The sequence below is a fragment of the Mustela lutreola genome, chromosome 1 (genome assembly GCF_030435805.1).
Source record: "Mustela lutreola isolate mMusLut2 chromosome 1, mMusLut2.pri, whole genome shotgun sequence".
NCBI classification, from domain to species: Eukaryota; Metazoa; Chordata; class Mammalia; order Carnivora; family Mustelidae; genus Mustela; species Mustela lutreola.
The window spans coordinates 121603382-121622445 of record NC_081290.1 but is presented as its reverse complement, the minus strand read 5'-3'; the positions used below and the strand labels follow the sequence as shown (position 1 = coordinate 121622445).

The 19064-nt window shown below is 38.6% G+C and overlaps 1 protein-coding gene across 5 annotated transcripts in view; it reads left to right on the top strand.

Moving 5' to 3' along the window:
• ARHGAP24 (Rho GTPase activating protein 24) overlaps positions 1-19064 on the top strand; it is a 421803-nt gene that overhangs the window by 336285 nt on the left and 66454 nt on the right. For 4 of the 5 annotated variants that reach the window (XM_059173409.1, XM_059173421.1, XM_059173415.1 and 1 more), the window contains one exon: positions 5775-5897. In XM_059173409.1, coding sequence (XP_059029392.1) covers positions 5775-5897 — 123 coding nt within the window. Of the gene's footprint in view, positions 1-5774; positions 5898-12740; positions 13716-19064 lie in introns of those variants that run through there. The other variant, XM_059173413.1, reaches the window with a different exon arrangement.

Below are 19064 nucleotides of genomic sequence, written 5' to 3'. Positions count from 1 at the left end.
GAATTCTTACAAAGGGATTATGACCTAGTAAGGGGCATAAAAAATATGTAAAACAGTATTATAAAGTACTCCTGAGGGGGACCTGGGTGGTTCAGTGGGTTAAAGCCTCTGCCTCAGGCTCAGGTCATGATCCCAAAGTCCTGAGATCGAGGCCCGCACAGGGCTTTCTGCTCAGCAGGGATTCTGCTTCCTTCTCTCTCTCTGCCTGCTTGCCTTTCTGCCTACTTGTGATCTCCATCTCTCAAATAAATAAATAAAATATTTAAAGTACTCCTGAAATTAAAAGGTAGAATTAATTTTATTATAAGGCACGATAACAGTTGGTAATGTGTTTGTTGTGTGGTATTGACTATACATTGCAAACAAAATGATAATTATTGCTATTGGTCCCCTAATTAAGTCTCATTTTCTGATTTAGGGTTTTTAAAATATTCAAAATCTCATTAGAGAGCCATGCAACTTTTCTGTTGACAGCATGCATTGAAATTTTGCCCTTCTGATACTTTTAAAATTAGCCTTTGAGAGAGAAATACTTGGAAAAAAGTGGGATTAGCAAAGCATACCAAAACTCTTAATATTCAGGTAACAATGTTTCTGCAATATACAAAAACATATGAAAAAATTACATATGATATCGATCATGAGACCAATTTGTTTTCTGGCTTTATTTTGTAAACTATGTGCTGTTTTATTATTTTTGTTGTTAAATATTAGGAGATGGTGGTATCCATAGAAGCCTGTAATTTGTAATTTGTGCTTCACATAACTTGCGTTGTTTTCCGAATATCAGGCTCCATAAAAGGGAGGATATGTTTTCCTGTCTCAGTAATTTTCCACTTATATCCTTCAGAGTTTACTTTATATCTTACAGTTTATCATTAGAGTTCATTCGACTACCAACAAAGACATAAACTAAGTTCTGAGGCAGGTAGTGCTTTAAAAAACAAACAAACAAACAAACAAAAAACCTTGCACTTGTATGAGTGAAAATTAGAAACCCCAGATAGAAATAAAGTATTTTTCTGCAAGCCATATAAAACAAATAGTACAAAAGGTCTAGTTTTGACCTGATTTGTAATTAGGAATGAGGAAACATTCTGCTTGTGAAATTATTAACAGTATCAGAGGTGTTCACTGAAATGTCCCCAGGGTCTGTACCCTGGACTGTACTCGGAAATGAACCCAAATGTCTAGGACTACAGTTTCTCTTGAGCAGCAACTTGTTTTAAAATTTAAATGCAAAGAAATAATGTGTTTAAAGGCTTATTTACTCAAAATGATACACATACAAATACTTTGCTTGGAAGAAATTGTTTGTAATTATGACAACTTACAAGTATTTTTCTCTAAGGAAAAAAATAACAAAAATTTACATTGGTAGCTGTTTTTGGAAATTTCCACACAATAAATTCAGAAAAATATATTTTTTAAGAAAGGTAATGCACATAATAGCAGCAGTCTCTTTTTTACTGAGAAAATCCTAGTGACATGATGTAGTCTGCACTCCCAGCAGCACTAACCTCCTGTCTCAGATCTTCCTTTGGAGATGTGCTCGGAGATCAGGATCTGGGGAAGGGAGACGAAGTCATAGGTAAATTAATGAGAACTCAAAGTCAACAATCTTAAGCATCACTGAGTAACGTTAGTGACTTACCTTCCAGTTCATCTGGAATTTTTATGGATTTAGTTTTTTCATGACCATATCATTCCAATCATTTGCTCTATTCAATAATGCTTTTTTTCTCATACCAAATAATACAAGTTAGAACATCTGGAATAATACAGGAAACAACACATGGTTGAGCATCTGGAAAATACAGAAAGGAGGGCAAAGAAAATCCCAATCCTATCATTCAGAGATAACCATTGTTAAAATCATTGTGAATTTCAATCTAGTATCTTATTTATCTTTCTGCCTATATGAAAATTGAGATAACATCATATATAAAAATGTTTATGTTTCCTTTTGTATAACAAAGTCATATTAAGTATCCTTCGAAATCCCATTTTATGGCTGCATCATAAGGAATATTATCCATACTCTTATAAATAATGGGCATGAATATGTTGGCATACCTTTTCCAATATTTCTCTTAAAATTAAAAAAAAAAAATTCTGTGCAGAGGTCCCCAGCTTGCTAGTCAGTAGGGTATGCTTTTGATCTTGGGCTTGTAAGTTCAAGCCCCACATAGAGATTTCTTAATTAATACAATTTTTTAAAAGTCTATGCAAAGTTATTGATCAAAAATATAATCTCTTAAATTATTATTTTATAAGTATTAAAGGAGTCAAATTTTTCATATGGTTAATTGATATTGCACCTCTTTTTAAAATTAACTGTGCATTTATTTTATTGTAGATTTCTTTAGCCTACTTTTTAATTTTAGATGAAGCTCTTTCTTAGTCTATTAAATTCATTAAGCTTTCTTAATCTCCCTCTTAATTTTGGCAAAAGTTAATTATGTCAGTTATTTATTATATTTCAAAGAATCTATGTTATTTCTGGGAAAGAAAAATTTATACCAAATGCAAATATACAGAAGATCCCAGTAAAATGCACATGTATTTTCAATTATATATATAAACAAGCAAAATTGAATAATGTGACCTACTCAGTTAACTAAAATCACAAATACTTGAAGTATTAACACTACCACCAAAGCATTGCTACCAACCCAGGTTGATATATAAAAGATATGTACAATTTTCTGAAACATTGTATCCTTTAAATATGTATGCAAATCCAAAGTAGTATTAAAAAATAGGGCACCTGGGTGGCTCAGTTGGTTAGGCGACTGACTGCCTTCAGGTCAGATTGTTATCCTGGAGTCCCAGGATCAAGTCCCACATCAGGCTCCCGGCTCAGCAGGGAGTCTTGTTTTCCCTCTGACCTGTCCCCTCTCATGCTCTCTCTCTCATTCTCTCTCTCAAATAAATAAAAGATCTTCTAAAAATTTTAAAAAATAAATAAAATAAAAATGAAAATAAAAATAAAAAGGAAGCTGCACAGGTATTTCTTTTCAAGCAGAATTGAACAATGGAGAATTGAACAACAATGAATTAAAAAATCACTGTTATATCATGTATTGTATTATATACACATATACATATGTATATATGCATATATGGATTGAAGATGAATGTGACACTCTTACTCTAGTGATAATTACATCTCAAGACTGCTTTTTAAAATTTCACCTTTTGAAAAAATTTTAGATCCATGAACAGTTAAATGGAACATTAGGCCCTGTAAAGGATAAGCAAAGACAGTGAAACTTGATTCACATGGTTGAAGGTCAATATTGAATTTATTTATCAGATCATAGATTTAATAAGTTGTTTTTGAGCCCCTTCAATTGCAAGGTGCAGTACCAGCTCTTAGACCCAAAGGGCTATGAATTAGAACAGACGGCATCTCTCTTTGGAAATCACATATTTTCAGTAGAGTGTCTAGTTCATGTTTATATAAATGTCTCCAATTGTTTTAATCACATTCGTAAAAATCAGTCTCTATTTCCACCGAGACTGGTAGGTAAAGTTTTTTTCATCTTTCCCCACCTCTTGTTAATACACTGAGGAATCAAGATTCATATCCATGGGTGAAATTCACAGATGGGATTTCATATCTGTGATTGGCAGTCTAAATGAGAGTCAGGGTCAGACATACAGCCCTACTGGCAGAGATAGAAAATCAAATGAAAAGTCAAGGGATAATGGCCAGTTGTGCTTATCATTCTCTTTCTTTCCTGCTTTCAGGCAGAAACACACTCCAGTGGCTGTCACTCACTCATTACCAGGCTGTCTCTGCCTGGGCTGGGAGTGACACCGCAGGATATTGCTGTCTGAATTGCTAAGCATCCCTTAGGCAAAGACAATAATTAAAATATTCTGATTTCAAAATGGTAATTGTTTTGGCCTAGCCCTGTGGTATAAGTGGATAAGAATACAGAATAAATTGTTAGCACTGGGCCATGCCAAATGAAGCATGTCTTCCTTTTGTCATTTAGTTCTTTCTGCCACTTCTATGTTATATGTCCTTACATGCATATTAATATGTGGCATATTTACACACAGATACAGCATATAATTTTAATGTGCATTGTTATGTATCAGAGAAAGATAGCTTTTTAGTAAAAATCCATATGTATATATGTATATATATGGATATATGGATATATAAGTGTACAATACCTGGTGTTCACTTTTTGAACACTTAAATGTTCATAGATATTTTAAGCACCTCAGAATTCAGTTTTTTTGAACTATTAGTTTATTTGAACTATCCTGAATTATCAGAATTCAGTTAAATGTTCCATTTCCTTAATTACTCCTTCTGTGGACAGCACTTTAATTATTTTTGAAGAGACTAAAGCAGCATAGTTGCTGATACATGTCTTCAGAAATTCTCTTTTAGAGGTGGCTGGGTGGCTCAGTCGGTTACTGTATGACTCTTGATTGGCTCAGGTCACCATCTCAGGGTCATGAGATTGAGCCCGGAGTCAGGCTCCACACTCAGCATGGAGTCTGCGTGTTCCTCCCCTTCTGCTCCTTCCCCCACCACCTCTCCCTTTCTCTTTTTTTCTCTCTCTCTCTGCTAAATAAATAAATAAAATCCTAAAAAAAGAAATACTCCCTTAACCATAAATAGGAAGCAAGGAAAACCACGACTCAAGACCTTTTTCAAGGTCATATATGCTGATGCCCATTTTATAAATGAGAAATTTAAGTTACTAGGGAAATGTAAGTATGCTATGAAACATTTCTAAGAAATTAAATCACATACATCTGAGGTCTAGCACTTCAAAATTGATATTAGAGATTATAAAGGTTTCAAAGTATATGGATTGTTCTTGGGAGGGGTGGCAAAGTAAGAGAAACCAGCAAGATTTTGCATGGAGGCACCCCTGGAGTTTCCTAAAGCTTATGCTTTGGGTGTGAGGGTCATCTAAGGGTTGATTTGGCTTTTGTGGCTGGCCAGGCCTCTTCTCTTTGTTTGCCCCCTTGAAGATGTGTTCTTGGAGAAGAGGCTTTCCTTCCATGGCAGAACAATAGAAGAGGACCTCTGGGTCAAAAGTTGTTTTTTTTTAAAATAAGATTTTATTTATTTGTTTATTTGACAGACAGAGATCACAAGTAGGCAGAGAGGCAGGCCGAGAGAGAGAGAGAGAGAGAGAGAGAGAGATTGAGAGAGAGAGAAAGAAGCAGGTTCCCTGCTGAGCAGAGAGCCCAGTGGGGGGCTTGGTCCCAGGACCCTGAGATCCTGACCTGAGCTGAAGGCAGAGGGTGAACTCACTGCCACCCAGGTGCCCCTGGGTCAAAAATTTTACATGCAGTTCTTTTTCCTTTCCTAGAACTCCCCTGCTCACCCATGATGTCCTGGTGGCCTCACTGTGTATGTATTAAGCAGTACTCAGACTGTTCAGCACTTGCTTCCAGTAAATATCTGGACCCTATGGATTATTTCTCCATCTTTCATTGTGCTTTTATATTTGTCCTTATTCGGTAGTGCAGTGTGATAGATTGGATTATAAGTCAATGCAGACCTATGGGTTGTTGCTAGGACAAAAAAGCAGGCTTTGTTTGGGGAATGGCATTTGTTCTCCAGTTTTCCCCTGGAAACATAACAGCCTTTCCTTTTTAAGCAGATTTTTTTCACTCTGAAACCATGGTAAATATTTCCAATTGATTGGGTAGGCACAGTGTACATTTCAAGGGCTCTGCTGCTGATGGGGAATCTTCAGCTGAGCACACACTCATGTGTTACTATCTTACAGGAGGCGATCGAGATCGGATGACAGCAAACCATGAGAGCTACCTCCTTATGGCGAGCACCCAGAATGATATGGAAGACTGGGTTAAGTCCATCCGCCGAGTTATATGGGGACCTTTTGGGGGAGGTGAGTATGTATAGAATTGTGGAAGAACAGAAAGGGGGACCAAACCTGTTTATCATTGCCTTCCCTGTTGATGGTCCTATGAGCTCCTATTTTCAAATGGATAACTATTAAAATAAATAGTAAACTATTTATTAGATATAAGTCCATGTTATTGGACTTATATCTAAGTAACTCTCAGAAATTTAATTTAAATCAAATATCATCGATAACCAACTTTCTTCTCTGAATATCTTGAATTATAAGAAGGGATGATAATTTGTTTGTTTTAGATTTTTCCATTTCACTAACAATAAATAGTTATAGGAATTGTACTATAAATGTAGATTAGTTAAGATTATGCAGATATGGGGCAAAAAAATTTTTGACTAGTATCTTTAGAAGAGAACTTAGTCCTGAGATGATCAGTGATATTGAAGAAGAATGGCAAAGCTCTAGATGAGAATCTGAGAATTATTAGAGTAAAAAAAAGTGCTTTGCCATCAGGCAAGTATTTGTGGATTTGATAAATTTTAAAAATCTTACTGAATACAGTTTTGAGAATGCACCATGCAAAGAATAAACTAAATGGTACTATAAATAGAAATGAAAGGAGGAAGAAAGGGTAAAAGACATGATCGTTGTCTATTAAGGATTATAAAATAAATAGATATGACATAAACAGACAAATTACATAAATCAAAAATTCAGTAAATGGAGCCAAAAATGGTAAGAACTCAAAAAAATTTGTCTGTAACCAACATGCAGTTCCCAAAATGTAAAACCTAATAATTTTTTGTTCATGTCGTTAAAATAAATTATATTAAATCAAATTCATATTTAGCAAACTATTTATAATTCTAGTATTTATTTTTATATTTTTTTGTGTATTTTCAGCACCCTCAATTTAGAAGTGAATTTTATTTTCCCCTTAACATCTTAGATACGTAGGCTGACTCACCACTTCATATTTTAGCATAACTTCAAAGATATACTATAAAAAGTTGGAAAGTTGGGTTCTACCAGGTGAATGATACAGGTCTGCAAATCGTTTTCTAACAGTGCCTTCTGTTGGGGAAGGAGGTGTTTCCTCACCAGGATGACAGTTCATCCCAGTTTGCCTGGTAACGGTCTGGTTTACAACTGTTGTCCCAGGATAATCATTGATAGTGCTGCTTTTCACTTTCATGGTGCCATCCTTTCTCGACAACCTCTATGGTCACCCTATTCATATGCTAAAATGGGTAGTAAGTGACTATGTAAAACATTTTAAAAGGCCTGTGGCCTTAAAAAGCCCCGTGGCCTTAAAAAGCCCCTCCCCGCCAACATTAGCAAAGGATTGCTCACAGTTGTTCTGGAGACAGATTCCTGTGTTGGAGGTTTGCTGATAGGCTCCAGAACCAGGGTCTGTGGGATGCCTGACGACGTGTCTTTTCAAAGTTCCCGTCATTTCTAAAGACTCTCTTTCCCCGCTATTATCAAATTTCTAGGGTTTCTGAGTTAGAAGGATCTTTAATATCTGCCAGAGGAGGGATTTCTGTTTGGGATTATTTCCATGAGGTGTGCCATTTTCTCCCTTTCCTCCTCTTCCATCTGTCCTTTTCTCAAGAAAAATGAACGTGATCCAATTAGCTATATTACATCAGTCACCACAGAGGTCCTACCAGCTCAGCTCGTTATCCCAGTGGATAACGTCTATAGATAAGATATATATCTTATCTATAAGATAAGAACTATAGATAAATCTTCAAATTTACGAAGATGGCAAGGAGCTCTGGTACTTGATAGGTTCTATGTACAGTCGTCCCCCTTCACCCGTGGTTTCTCTTTCCAAAGTTTTCAGTCACTCATCATCAACCACAGTCCAGAAGCAGATGATGCTCCTTCTGATCTATCCTCAGAAGGTCCATAGTAACCTCATGCTATGCCACAATGCCTCTGTCATTCACCTCACTTCATCTTATCACGTAGGCATTTCATGTTCTCACATCATCATTAGAAGAAGGGTGAGTACACTACAAGATATGTTAAGAGGGAGTGACCACATTCACATAACTTCTATTGCAATGCATTATTATAATTATTCTATTTTATTATTAGTCAGTATTGTTAATTTCTCACTGTGCTCAATTTATAGATCAAACTTTATCATCTGTATCAACTTTATATATCTAGTAAAAAAACGTAGGATATATAAGTTCAGTACTATCACCAGTTTCAGACATCTATTGGGGGTCTTGTGGATATTTTCTGTGGATAATGGGGGACTACTATACTTTATCCTATGAGATGAGCTTCAAGGAATTTGTAAATGCTTGACTCAAATTTACTTCTAAAGAGATATATTTTAGCATAGAACACTTACCATAGAAACAATGCTCCAATAAAAACTTTTCTGCCCTTTTTGTTTAATAGATGAGTGTTATGAGAATGCAAGGCAAGCTTTTAAAGTACTCATTCAATTTATAATAATACTTTGTGAGTCAACTGAACATTAGAATTTTTTAAGTAAATAAGAGTAGAGAACCAAACTGAATGTTGACATTCGTAGAGGATTGCAACTGTCACCCATAATCTAGGGTTTCAAATGTTTGTATTAATACACCCCCTCTCTGCTCAGTGATTACATTTTAAAGAAATATTATAGATTTGAGTTTCAAAGAAATGTATATAACTAAAAACCCTTTTATTTCTCTTATATATTAGGAGTGTACTTAATATTTCATTAAAAATATGTTTTCTGCTGATAAAGCATATTTTAAAATGACTGTTTTAGTCCAATCCCACGTTTTGTGTATTAGGTCATCAAGACCCAAAGAGAGTGACTAACTTGCCAAGTGTCAGTTACACTGTGAGTAACAGAACTAGGAAGAAAACCCATTGCTTCCAGTTTGTGAACTCCTCTTGCTTTCTATCACAATAGTGTGATCTATCACCTCTACTATGGGAATGAAAAACCCACAATTACAAGCCCATGCCTTACTAGTAGTATATCCTCCAGTATATGCACACAAAATTTTAAAAATTATGCTAATTAAAATAAATATGGCTTTTCAAGTCCATCAAAAATACTGGAATTGCTACTATCAAGAAAGTGAAAACACAACCACCAGATTGGGAAGAGGTATTTCCAGATCATATATCTAATCATGAACTTGTATCCAGAACTTATAGGGAACTCTTACAACTCAATAATAAAGAGAAATTGAAAATTTGACTCATTTTTGACTCATTTAAAAAATGAGCAAAGAATCTGAATAAACATTTCTCTAAAACATGCAAATGGCTAAAAAGCACTTGGAAAAAATGCTCAGTCAGTGCTATTAGTAGTCTGGGAAATGCAAATCAAAGTCACAGTGAAATACCACTTTATGCCAACTAGGGTGGCTTGAGTCAGAAAGTTCAAAAATAACAAGTATTGATGAGAATGTGGAAAAATCAAAGTGCTTCTCATTGCTAATGGGAATGCAAAATGGTGCAGCTGCTTTGGAAAAGAGTCTGGCAGTTCCTCAATCAAACACAGAGTTATTATAGACCAGCATTTGCACTCGTAGGTATGTATATACCCAAGAGAAATGAAAATGCATGTTCACACAGAAACTTTTACATGAATATTTATAGCAGCATACTAATATGCTAATAGCCCATAGTGGAAATACCCAAATGTCCATCAAGGGACAAATGAGTCCATAGAATGTGGTATATCCACACCAGGGATTATTATGCAGCCATAAAAAAAAAAAAAAGGAATGTGGTATGGATACACACTACGATGTGAATAAACCTTGAAAACATGCTAAGTGGAAGAAGCCAGTCACAAAAGGCTACATAGCATATGATTCTCTTCATATGAAAGTACAGACCAGGGAAATCTATAGAAACAGGAAGTAGAGTAGTGGCCACTTAGTGTTGGGATGGGAATGTTGGAGGGGGTGGGTGATAGCCTAAAATATAGGATTTCTCTTTGAGATGATGAAAACATTCTAAAATTGACATGATGATGGTTGTCTATATCTGTGAATATGCTAAAAATAAACTTGTACACTTGAAATGGGTGAATCCTATGATATGTGAATTATATCTCAAAAAAGCTGTTAAAAAATTCCTCAATTGCCATAATTGCCTCTCATAAGAAAATACATTTTCTCCTCCCTATCTTAGTTATGGAACCCAAGACTCTGTTAATCCTAAATAAAGACCTCTTAGATTCCATTCTCCCTCCCAATGCTTAAATATTGTGATGGTCATAGATTAAATGGTATCTGCAGCATTTGGAAGGTGACATATCACTCCGATATATAATTTCTGTATGCCTCCTTTGGATGCATTTTAAATGTGTTTATTACAGAAAGGGCGTTTCATTACCTACCTGTACTGCCCTTTCACAGTCAGTGTTTTCAAAAAGTTGAAAGTTTTTCATAAGACACCTAACCTCATTCTTGTTTAGGTTGCATATGTAAAATAAATATGTAAAATAATCCCCCTTTGTCATTACAATAATATGACATTTGATGAAAAATAGGAGCTTGCCAAGGTTTTCAGTCTCTCAAAAATGAAAAACTGTTATGTGAAAGTCTGGAATGTAGGGCTCTGGAATTATAGGCCTTTTCTTTTTAGTCAATAAAGCAAACTTAACAACAGATAATCAGATAAGGAAATGGAACCAATGGAAATGGAAGTAGACATTCACTTAACAACCTAGCCTGATAACAATATCCAGTATTGAATCTAAAAATTTCAGCTTCGTGTTATCTGCTTAAAACCACTGTAAACAGTTGCTTTACCATCAATAATGCTGAGAGAGGCACATGGTTTCTGCTTAAAAGTCAAATCCAAAATTTAGGATGTCAAAGCATTTATTTAATTTTGGAAAAGCTTAGGGATTTTGTTCTGTTAGTTTAGGGGTGTTTTTACAATTTCTTAAAAAAAGATTTTATCTATTTATTTATTTATTTATTTGATTGATTGATTTATTGAGAGAGAGCACAAGCATAGAAAGAGAATAGGGAGACGAAAAGAGAGAATCTCCCCTAGGATTCCCCTCTGACTATGGAGTCCTATGTGAGTCTCAGTCCCAGGACCCTGAGATCATATCCTGAGCTGAAATCAAGAGTTGGACACTTAACCAACTGAGCCACCCAGGTACCCCTACCTGGTTTTTTTTGTTGTTTTGTCTTTTGAGGGGGGTTGGGGTGTTTTTTGTTTGTTTGGTTGGTTGGTTGGTTTTTGCAATTCTTTTTTATTGTTTTTGAGGCAATGTGTATGGAAGTGCCAAGCCCATTGTCTGGAAAGAGTGTGAATCCACTGAGAATTAATTAGATCTGAGTGTTTTGCCTAACTCTGACTACTAACAAAATCAGGTTCTCCCCGTCTTTATGTTTCCTTATAAAAGAGTTGAGTCAGAGACAACAATGCAGTAAAAATACTGAATGTGCATTATCCTCATGATGAATAATGGGCACGTGGTCAAGCAGGGGTTAATTAAGTGGTAATGCGGTCTTGCCTCTGACACAGACCACTATGTGACATATACCCAATGGTATTAGCCCCCAGATAAGGGGTATTAGCCCCCAGTTTGCTTGTTTGTGAAGTAAGAAAATCAGACAAAACCTTATTAACTGAGATTCATTCTACCTCCAAAGTCCTGGGATGGCATGCGTTCCCTCCATGCCAATGCTCAGGTCAGTGAGGTTTTCAGTTGGCTCAGGGGTCTCCCGGTCCAGCCTTGCCACTGTGTTGTTTGTCCCGAGTTATGCTTTGTGGTTCCTTATTTTTCTAGTAGCATGCTGTGAAGCTGAAGGCAAAAATAAGTTTAGGGGCACCTGGGTGGCTCAGTGGGTTAAGCCTCTGCCTTCTGCTTGGGTGATGATCTTAGGGTCCTGGGATCAAGCCCCACAGTAGGGAGCCTGCTTCCCCCGCTCTATCTCTGCCTGTCTCTCTGCCTACCTGTGCTCTCTCCCTCTGTACAATAAATAAATAAAATCTTTAAAAACAAACAAACAAAAAACAAGTTTGAACTATATGGCAGAAGTCACTACTAATAGTTCTTCCATGACAGACAATTATTTATGTGGGCATGCTGGGCAGAGAAATGATGTTTCTAAAGGGAGTGCCTTTGTAGCAGTCCTCCCAGTTTGTAATGCGCCTGCCGTCAAATGGCTTGGAAGGAACGTAGAGACCTTGGGGGTCAGTTGGGGTTAAAGCACTAGCTGTCTGAATCTGCTTATGGAACAGCCGGGTAGATGAATGATTAACTCAGTGAGTCAATTGTTTAGTGAGTGGGATCGAGATTGCTGGTGGACATGGGGGCTGGGGTGGAGAGGGTGCCTGCAAAAGGAGAGGAGAAAGTTGGAAACCAGACTGGTTTTTAGACCATAACTGGAGAAATACATGTATGTATAAATATGCATAAACGCACACCCATGAGTTGAGTTTGTTTTTATGGTGGTTGTACCTGCATGTTCGTTGTTACCAGATGGAGAATATATATATTTTTTTGGAGAATATTTTTCTATTTCACAGACACACATGTATGTACAAGTCTGCATACATGTGTTTTAGCAATATGCACATTGAAATCAGCACTCACGAATAGATGGAATCGCAAAACCCCTTAAAAAGAGAATAAATGCAGGAAGGAGGGGGGTAAAAGCTTACCCCCTTGTTGTTGGTTTGGTGCCCTTTGCTTTCTGGAGCAGCTAAGGCAGGGAGCTCTAAAGGAGCTGCACAGACAAGGGCAGGAAAGTCAACACAAAGTCAGAGGAAGAAGAGAGGGGTTCACACGCCGTGTGGCATTCTCCCTCCTCCCCTCCTACTGTTGTGATTGCACCTGCTGCATGTGACCGGCGGGCACTGAAGGCAGCCGCAGCCACAGCCACGGCGCGGCGCGCGGTGACGAGGCAGCTGCGGCTGTGCCAGCTCCCGCCCAGCCCTCATTGAGAAAAGGGGAGCCAGAGCCGGAGGAGGGGGGAGGAGAAGCTCCCCGCAGAGCTGCCTTCTCCAGGGATCCGGATCTGAGGAGGCTCCTTGGAATGGGCACTCGGCTGTTCTGACGTGGAGATTCCCTCGGGAGCCCGGGAGTTTGAAGACAGAAGGGAAAAGGGAGAAGCCCGCAGAGAGCATCAAAGGCAGAGGGGTGCTATAAAAGGAACCGGGGAGTCCTTTGAAAAGAACCTATCATGCACTGAAACGCTTTCTGGAGAAGGTGCCATTATTTGCCTTCCCTTTTGCTCAGATGAAAGGAGCCCCAAGGACGGTCCTGAAGTATTCCTCAGGGGCCTTCTTGCCATTGTTCCTTTTTCCCCTTGCCTAGGACTGTTCGCTGACCTTTCCAGAGGAATCTCAGGACCCCCAGTTCCAGCTGAGAAGACAGTTCTTAATACAAAAACAACTCCTGCTGTTTGAATGGGGGGTGCAGCTTGCTTGCTGCGGCTCTTTTTGCTGAGACATTTTGGAGTGGCTGCAGAAACTTAAAAACCAAACCAAACACCCAAACCTTCAACCTCTTTGGATTAGGCAAGAGAAAAGGAAATTTTTTTGACCAAACAAGAAGTAAAGGGGAGGTGGTAACTTATCCCTGATCCAGGACCTGGATGATAAAAGCCTTCAAGTTATAGGAATCAACACTTCCACCCTAACAAATAAACATGAGAAGGAGTGGCTGTGGGGTATCGCGCAGAGGCAGGTTTTAAAAGAAGCCCGAGACTGGTTCCAAACTTCGGGCCTGTATGATGCCTGAAGACCGAACTATTGGGGGACGCCCCTCAGGTGCCTTAGCATCAACTCCTTTCATTCCTAAAACTACATACAGAAGAATCAAACGGTGTTTTAGTTTTCGGAAAGGTAGGTAGATGATCTGTTAATGTCCATTTAAAAAATATACATATATTCGCGAATGCTTTAAGGTCCGTTGATGTTCAGATAAAATGGGAGTTTGAAAACCAAGAGATTAGAACTGTACGAGAGTGATTGATGTCTCTGCTTGCCTGTATTTATTTTTCAAGGTTCATATTGATACGTTTATGACTGAATGGGCTGGGTAGGTGGGGCTTACAGAAGGGTACTCCTACGGGGATCTCCTTGACTGATGGAAAGCCAAGTGAGCTGGCCTGACCCTTCTGAGAGGTGGGGCCAAGGCGACCTTGGGCTGCTGCCAGACCCAAATCAAGCGGCCATGTTGTCACTTCTTGAAATCAGTCCCTCTCAAAACCTTGTTCTCTGATCCCATCACATGGGTTTTGTTCTGGTGCCAATAGTTGCCTTCCCTCCCCTGCTGAGAAAATTTGAATAATTAGGTTATCTCTAGTGACCTTTTTCAGGAGCCCTTGGGACCACATTCACTAACACTGATTAGAAATAGGAGTCACCTTGACTTTCCAAATATATCAAAAGATGGCATTGGCAGAGGCCAAAGACAAAACTTTGAGGAGCTAGGAGTAGGAAAATCTCACAATTTATAAGCAATAAAAGAAGCTGTGCATTTGAGAATTGATTTCTGTCAGGGGAGTAAAGGGTACAGCATCGGTAAAATAAAATGCTTTTAGAAAACATTACCAAAATATTTTTAAATGTCTTTTTGCTTTAAAATGGGGATAATTAAATGGCATTGATGATTTAATTTGGAACTAGGTAGTTATAATTTAAATGTCATGCATAGTAAGTTAATTAATCAAGAGCAGATATGACTAGCATCTAAGGCTCTTTCTCCCTTTTTTCTTTGCTCTGCCACCTATTAATTAACCCTTTCTAGTTACCAACAAAAAAGAAAAGAAAATAAAGAAAAAACCCTACAGGGGCGCCTGGGTGGCTCAGTGGGTTAAGCTGCTGCCTTCGGCTCAGGTCATGATCTCAGGGTCCTGGGATCGAGTCCCACATCTGGCTCTCTCCTCAGCAGGGAGCCTGCTTCCCTTCCTCTCTCTCTGCCTGCCTTTCTGCCTACTTGTGATCTCTGTCTGTCAAATAAATAAATAAATAATCTTAAAAAAAAAAAAGAAAAAAAACACATATATAAAAGCAACATATATAGGAACTTCTTAAAACTAAACCTTGTTCCTTCTGAGTCTTTACCTTTGAGCAGTTATGATCTGCCTATGATAGTTATCCTATACTATTAGCAAGGAATTCAGTGTTAATTTCTATTCCTCTCTCATCCATAAAGGTAATTAAGTGAGAGATACATGCCTCAGCTTTTATAGATTTCTAGAGATTTTGTGCTTACTGTTAAGATTGCATCATTGACAGAGAAATTAGTAACAATAGAAATTGGAAGAAAAAAAAAAAGAAAGAAAAAAAAAAGAAGCGAGGGAGTCCTTGCTTAGAGGACTTGTTTTTTTCCGGCCCTTCCAGCCTTCACCAACTAAAGTGAGTTTATCCAAACGTGCAGAGAATGTCTACTTTTCCGGGCTGTTGCTGCTCATTTGTAACATGAGATGTTCTGGGGACATTTAATGTATCTTGGAAGCACAGAGCAAGGTGTTTTTGACCTTTTCCACCCTCTCTCCGTCAGTGGAGCAGAGCATAGCCACAAGAATCCTGCCTACCACTGCTATGCATTGTGCCCTCTTCCCTTTCTCCTTAAATACCGAAGAGGGAAGGCAGTGCCCTCGGAGAGAATCCCGGGGGCAAATGGCTCCCACAGGACTGGGGAACAGCTTCCACCTATCATCTCCTGCGGGTTATTTTTAAACTATTGTCCTGTCCTATGCAGTTTTAGCAATCTGAGGAATGTTCAGCATGCGGGTCAAGGATTAACAGATTTCTAATTTACAAAACTGTATTCTGGTTTCTGTCAGAACCATAAGGGAGAGGAGAAGCAGGAAGCTTGGAGCTGTTTTAAGTCTCCTTCCCCTTTCGCCAGAGTGGGCGGCACAGCAGGCTCAGCCTCTCATTCCCGGACAGCTGGGACCACAGTTGTGCAGCGAGGCTCTGGGAGAGAAGCGGCTTCCCTATGCGAAGGGCTCATCACTCCAGCGCGAAAGGGCCTGACTCACTGGGCTGTTTACATCTTTATTTAAGGTCCTGCACTGAAAAGAATGGACTTTTCTTTCAATCCCGGCTCCCCAAACCATGCTATTTTAAGAAGAGAGTGTTCTTTTGTGCTTTGTTTAATGTCCTGGGTACTCAAGTAGTTCAAGAAGTGCACCCGTTTCTGCGTTAGTTCCTGCGTTAGTTCCTGCATTTCTCAATCAAGCCTGTTGGAGAGCATCAGCTTAAGTCATTGCAATGAAAGCAAAAGGGAAAGCGCATGATTCACGGAAAAGCACCGTGAGAAAGAGCGTTGATGCGTCCTCTTTTCCTGACCCACATTTAAAACATCTTTTTTACTGTTCCCGAGGGTAGACCCACGGAAGAGGAGACTTGCAGCTTTAGAAATGGCCTCAGAATGAAGTGTGGAGTTGAGTTAAAGTCTCCTGAGGCCTGGTGGTCGTGGAACCTGCAGGCTGGGCAGGCCCTAACTGACTTCTCAGGGTTGTTTTTCCTTCCAGATCCTTTGGTCCTTTATTGTCCTTTTCATCTCCCCATTTCTTCGTTTGGATACTCAAAGAGATCACTGAAAGTGGTTTCCCGGTGATTTGAAAAATCTAGGAACTGAGAAACCTTTCTTAGGCAGGAAGCTGGGGATGGCAGGGCTTAGACTTGTGTTCTGGAGAGAGAATGAGTCTAGTCAGTGTATTTTGACCCTCTTGATTTTGAAACTATATATGTAATTCTTTTTACCTCTGTAAGACTAATATCTAATATGGGAAGCATAACCAAACTTTTGATTACCTTCAGGCTCATACTACTTTGGTTCCTGAATGTTAGTGTTTATTTCTAGTCACAGTAGGCTCGCTCACTGATTTAAGGTTGTTATGCTCACAGGACACACTGAGGTAAAATTTTCAGCTGTAACTGTATATTGTTTTGTTAGGTTTTTTTGTTTGTTTTCCTGAGGTGCTTTCCTCTTAGAGATAAGCCATCATTAATTCTCTAGAGCTTTTCTCTACATTCTAACCAGATAGTAGCCATGCACTTTTGCTTCTTCCTTTATAGACTCTATTTCAATTTCTTTCACCTTAGTTCTCTATGCCTTTATTGCTTCATGCACACAACTTACTTTTTTTTGGAGGATTTTATTTATTTGTCACAGAGAGAGAGGGAGGACAAGCAGAGGGAGCAGGAGAGAGAGAAGCAGGCTTCCTGCTGAGCAGGGAGCCTGATGCGGGGCTCTATCCCAGAACCCTGGGATCATGACCTGAACTGAAGGCAGACGTTTAACCGACTGAGCCACTAGGGACCCTGCACACCACTTATTTTAACCTAGGAAGAAGCTCTTCAAGACAGCATCCATCCTCACTTGTTTCCACCCTAATGTTCTTCATAAGTTCCCATGACACACAAGCCATTTGTAAAGCACCGACCAATTGGTGTTCCTGAAAGAGTTTTCTCAAGCATCCCACAGCTTGAATATATTTATGAGTCCCTACTGCTCCCGAGAGGAAGTCCCAACAGTTTCATGTAATTAGCAAGTCTTTCTAACCAAGTCCATCTATTCGCTGGAGAATAAACTCCCAGGTCTCCAGACTGTCCCACTCTTTCTTCCCTAAACACATGGGAACACACTCCTATGCCACCTGTTTGCTTTTTTTCCCTACGCTATGACACCCTTTCTGCTCTGTTCATACTTTATGCTTCCTTCTAGGCATTGGTGACTCTCATTTTTCAGCAAGCCTTCTCTTCACCCAAGCCTTCTGTGTAGTTCTTATATTTCTTTTATGTTCCTACCCAGCCATCTTATCTTCATAGCCATTTTAAAGTGCTTTATATACATTTGTAGTAAAAGATGAAGAGATAGATAGATAGATATTGACTTCTTCCCAGAGTGAAGTATGGCAATAGGTCTAGTCAATCAAGAATTCAAGGTTTATTGCAAACTGATGAAATGCAGTATTATTATGTACCTTTTCCTACTGATCCATAGGTGGTAATGAGTTCAACTAGGTTACCTTTGTCATGGTTGTGACATGGTTGAATAAAACTAACATTTTCTTTAAAGTTTATTGTATGTTGTGAATGGTGTAATCATATTTGTCATTTGTGTATGTTGTAATTCATATTTGAAGTAGATTTGTCCAGTAGAATGTTACTATTCAAATTAATTTAATTTTTTTGAAGTTTATTTGTTTATTTATTTATTTATTTATTTGACAGATGGAGGTCACAAGGAAGCAGAGAGGCAGTAAAAGTTGGGGGGGGTGGCAGTTAGCAGGCTCCCTGCTGAGCAGAGATCCCCATGTGGGGCTCGATCCCAGGACACTGGGATCATGACCCGAGCGGAAGACAGAGGCTTTAACCCATTGAGCCACCCAGGCTCCTCTCAAATTAATATAATTTTAAATGGTGCTATAAATGAGTAGCTCATTAATTCATAATATCAGAATTTTATGGAGCACCTACCAAGTGGCTCTGGAGATGAGTAGGCAAACGAAACAAGTTGCCTTGAATCTGTGTGTTCACACACTCCTTGAGGATAAACAGACATAAGCAATTACTCTGTGGTAAGCAGTACAACAAAGTGTATAGGAAGACTGAGGAGCCCATGAACAGAAGACCGACTATGGGCTTATCTGGAAAGGCAGTGATTCATCTGAACTGTGTAAAATCAGATTTAATCATTTAGATAGAAATCAGATTTAGACATTTTCTCCTGTATTATCCTAAGAGTGCTCAGCAAACCTGTGAAAAGAAAAATATGTCTGAATTGAACTAATATAACATAGTGGAAAAGGAAGACTTTACGAGTTGTATAGACCTGTGTTTGTATCTCAGATCTGCCATTTCCTAAATGGGTGACTCCAGATCACCTAGCATCTTTGTAGAAGGGAGACCTTCTTGCAGAATACTTGGAGTCTCAAATAAGAAAATACATGCAAATCGCATGGCTTGGTATCTAGAAATAAATGATGTCTGCTGGTCTGAGATCCAGGCTGCTGTGCTGGCATTATTATACCTCTGAGTTCTGCCAAGCCTTTCTTTTTCTCCCTCCTTCTCCACTCTGACTACAAAAAGAATCAAGACTCTTCCAAACATTCACTGGCTTTTATAGATTTGGAGCTCCTTGGATTAAAAGATTTCTATCCATATAAGATTTTTTGGTTGCTTAGAAAGTATTGGTGACAGACTTAAGTAAACTTTGGCTCTTTGTTTCTTAGT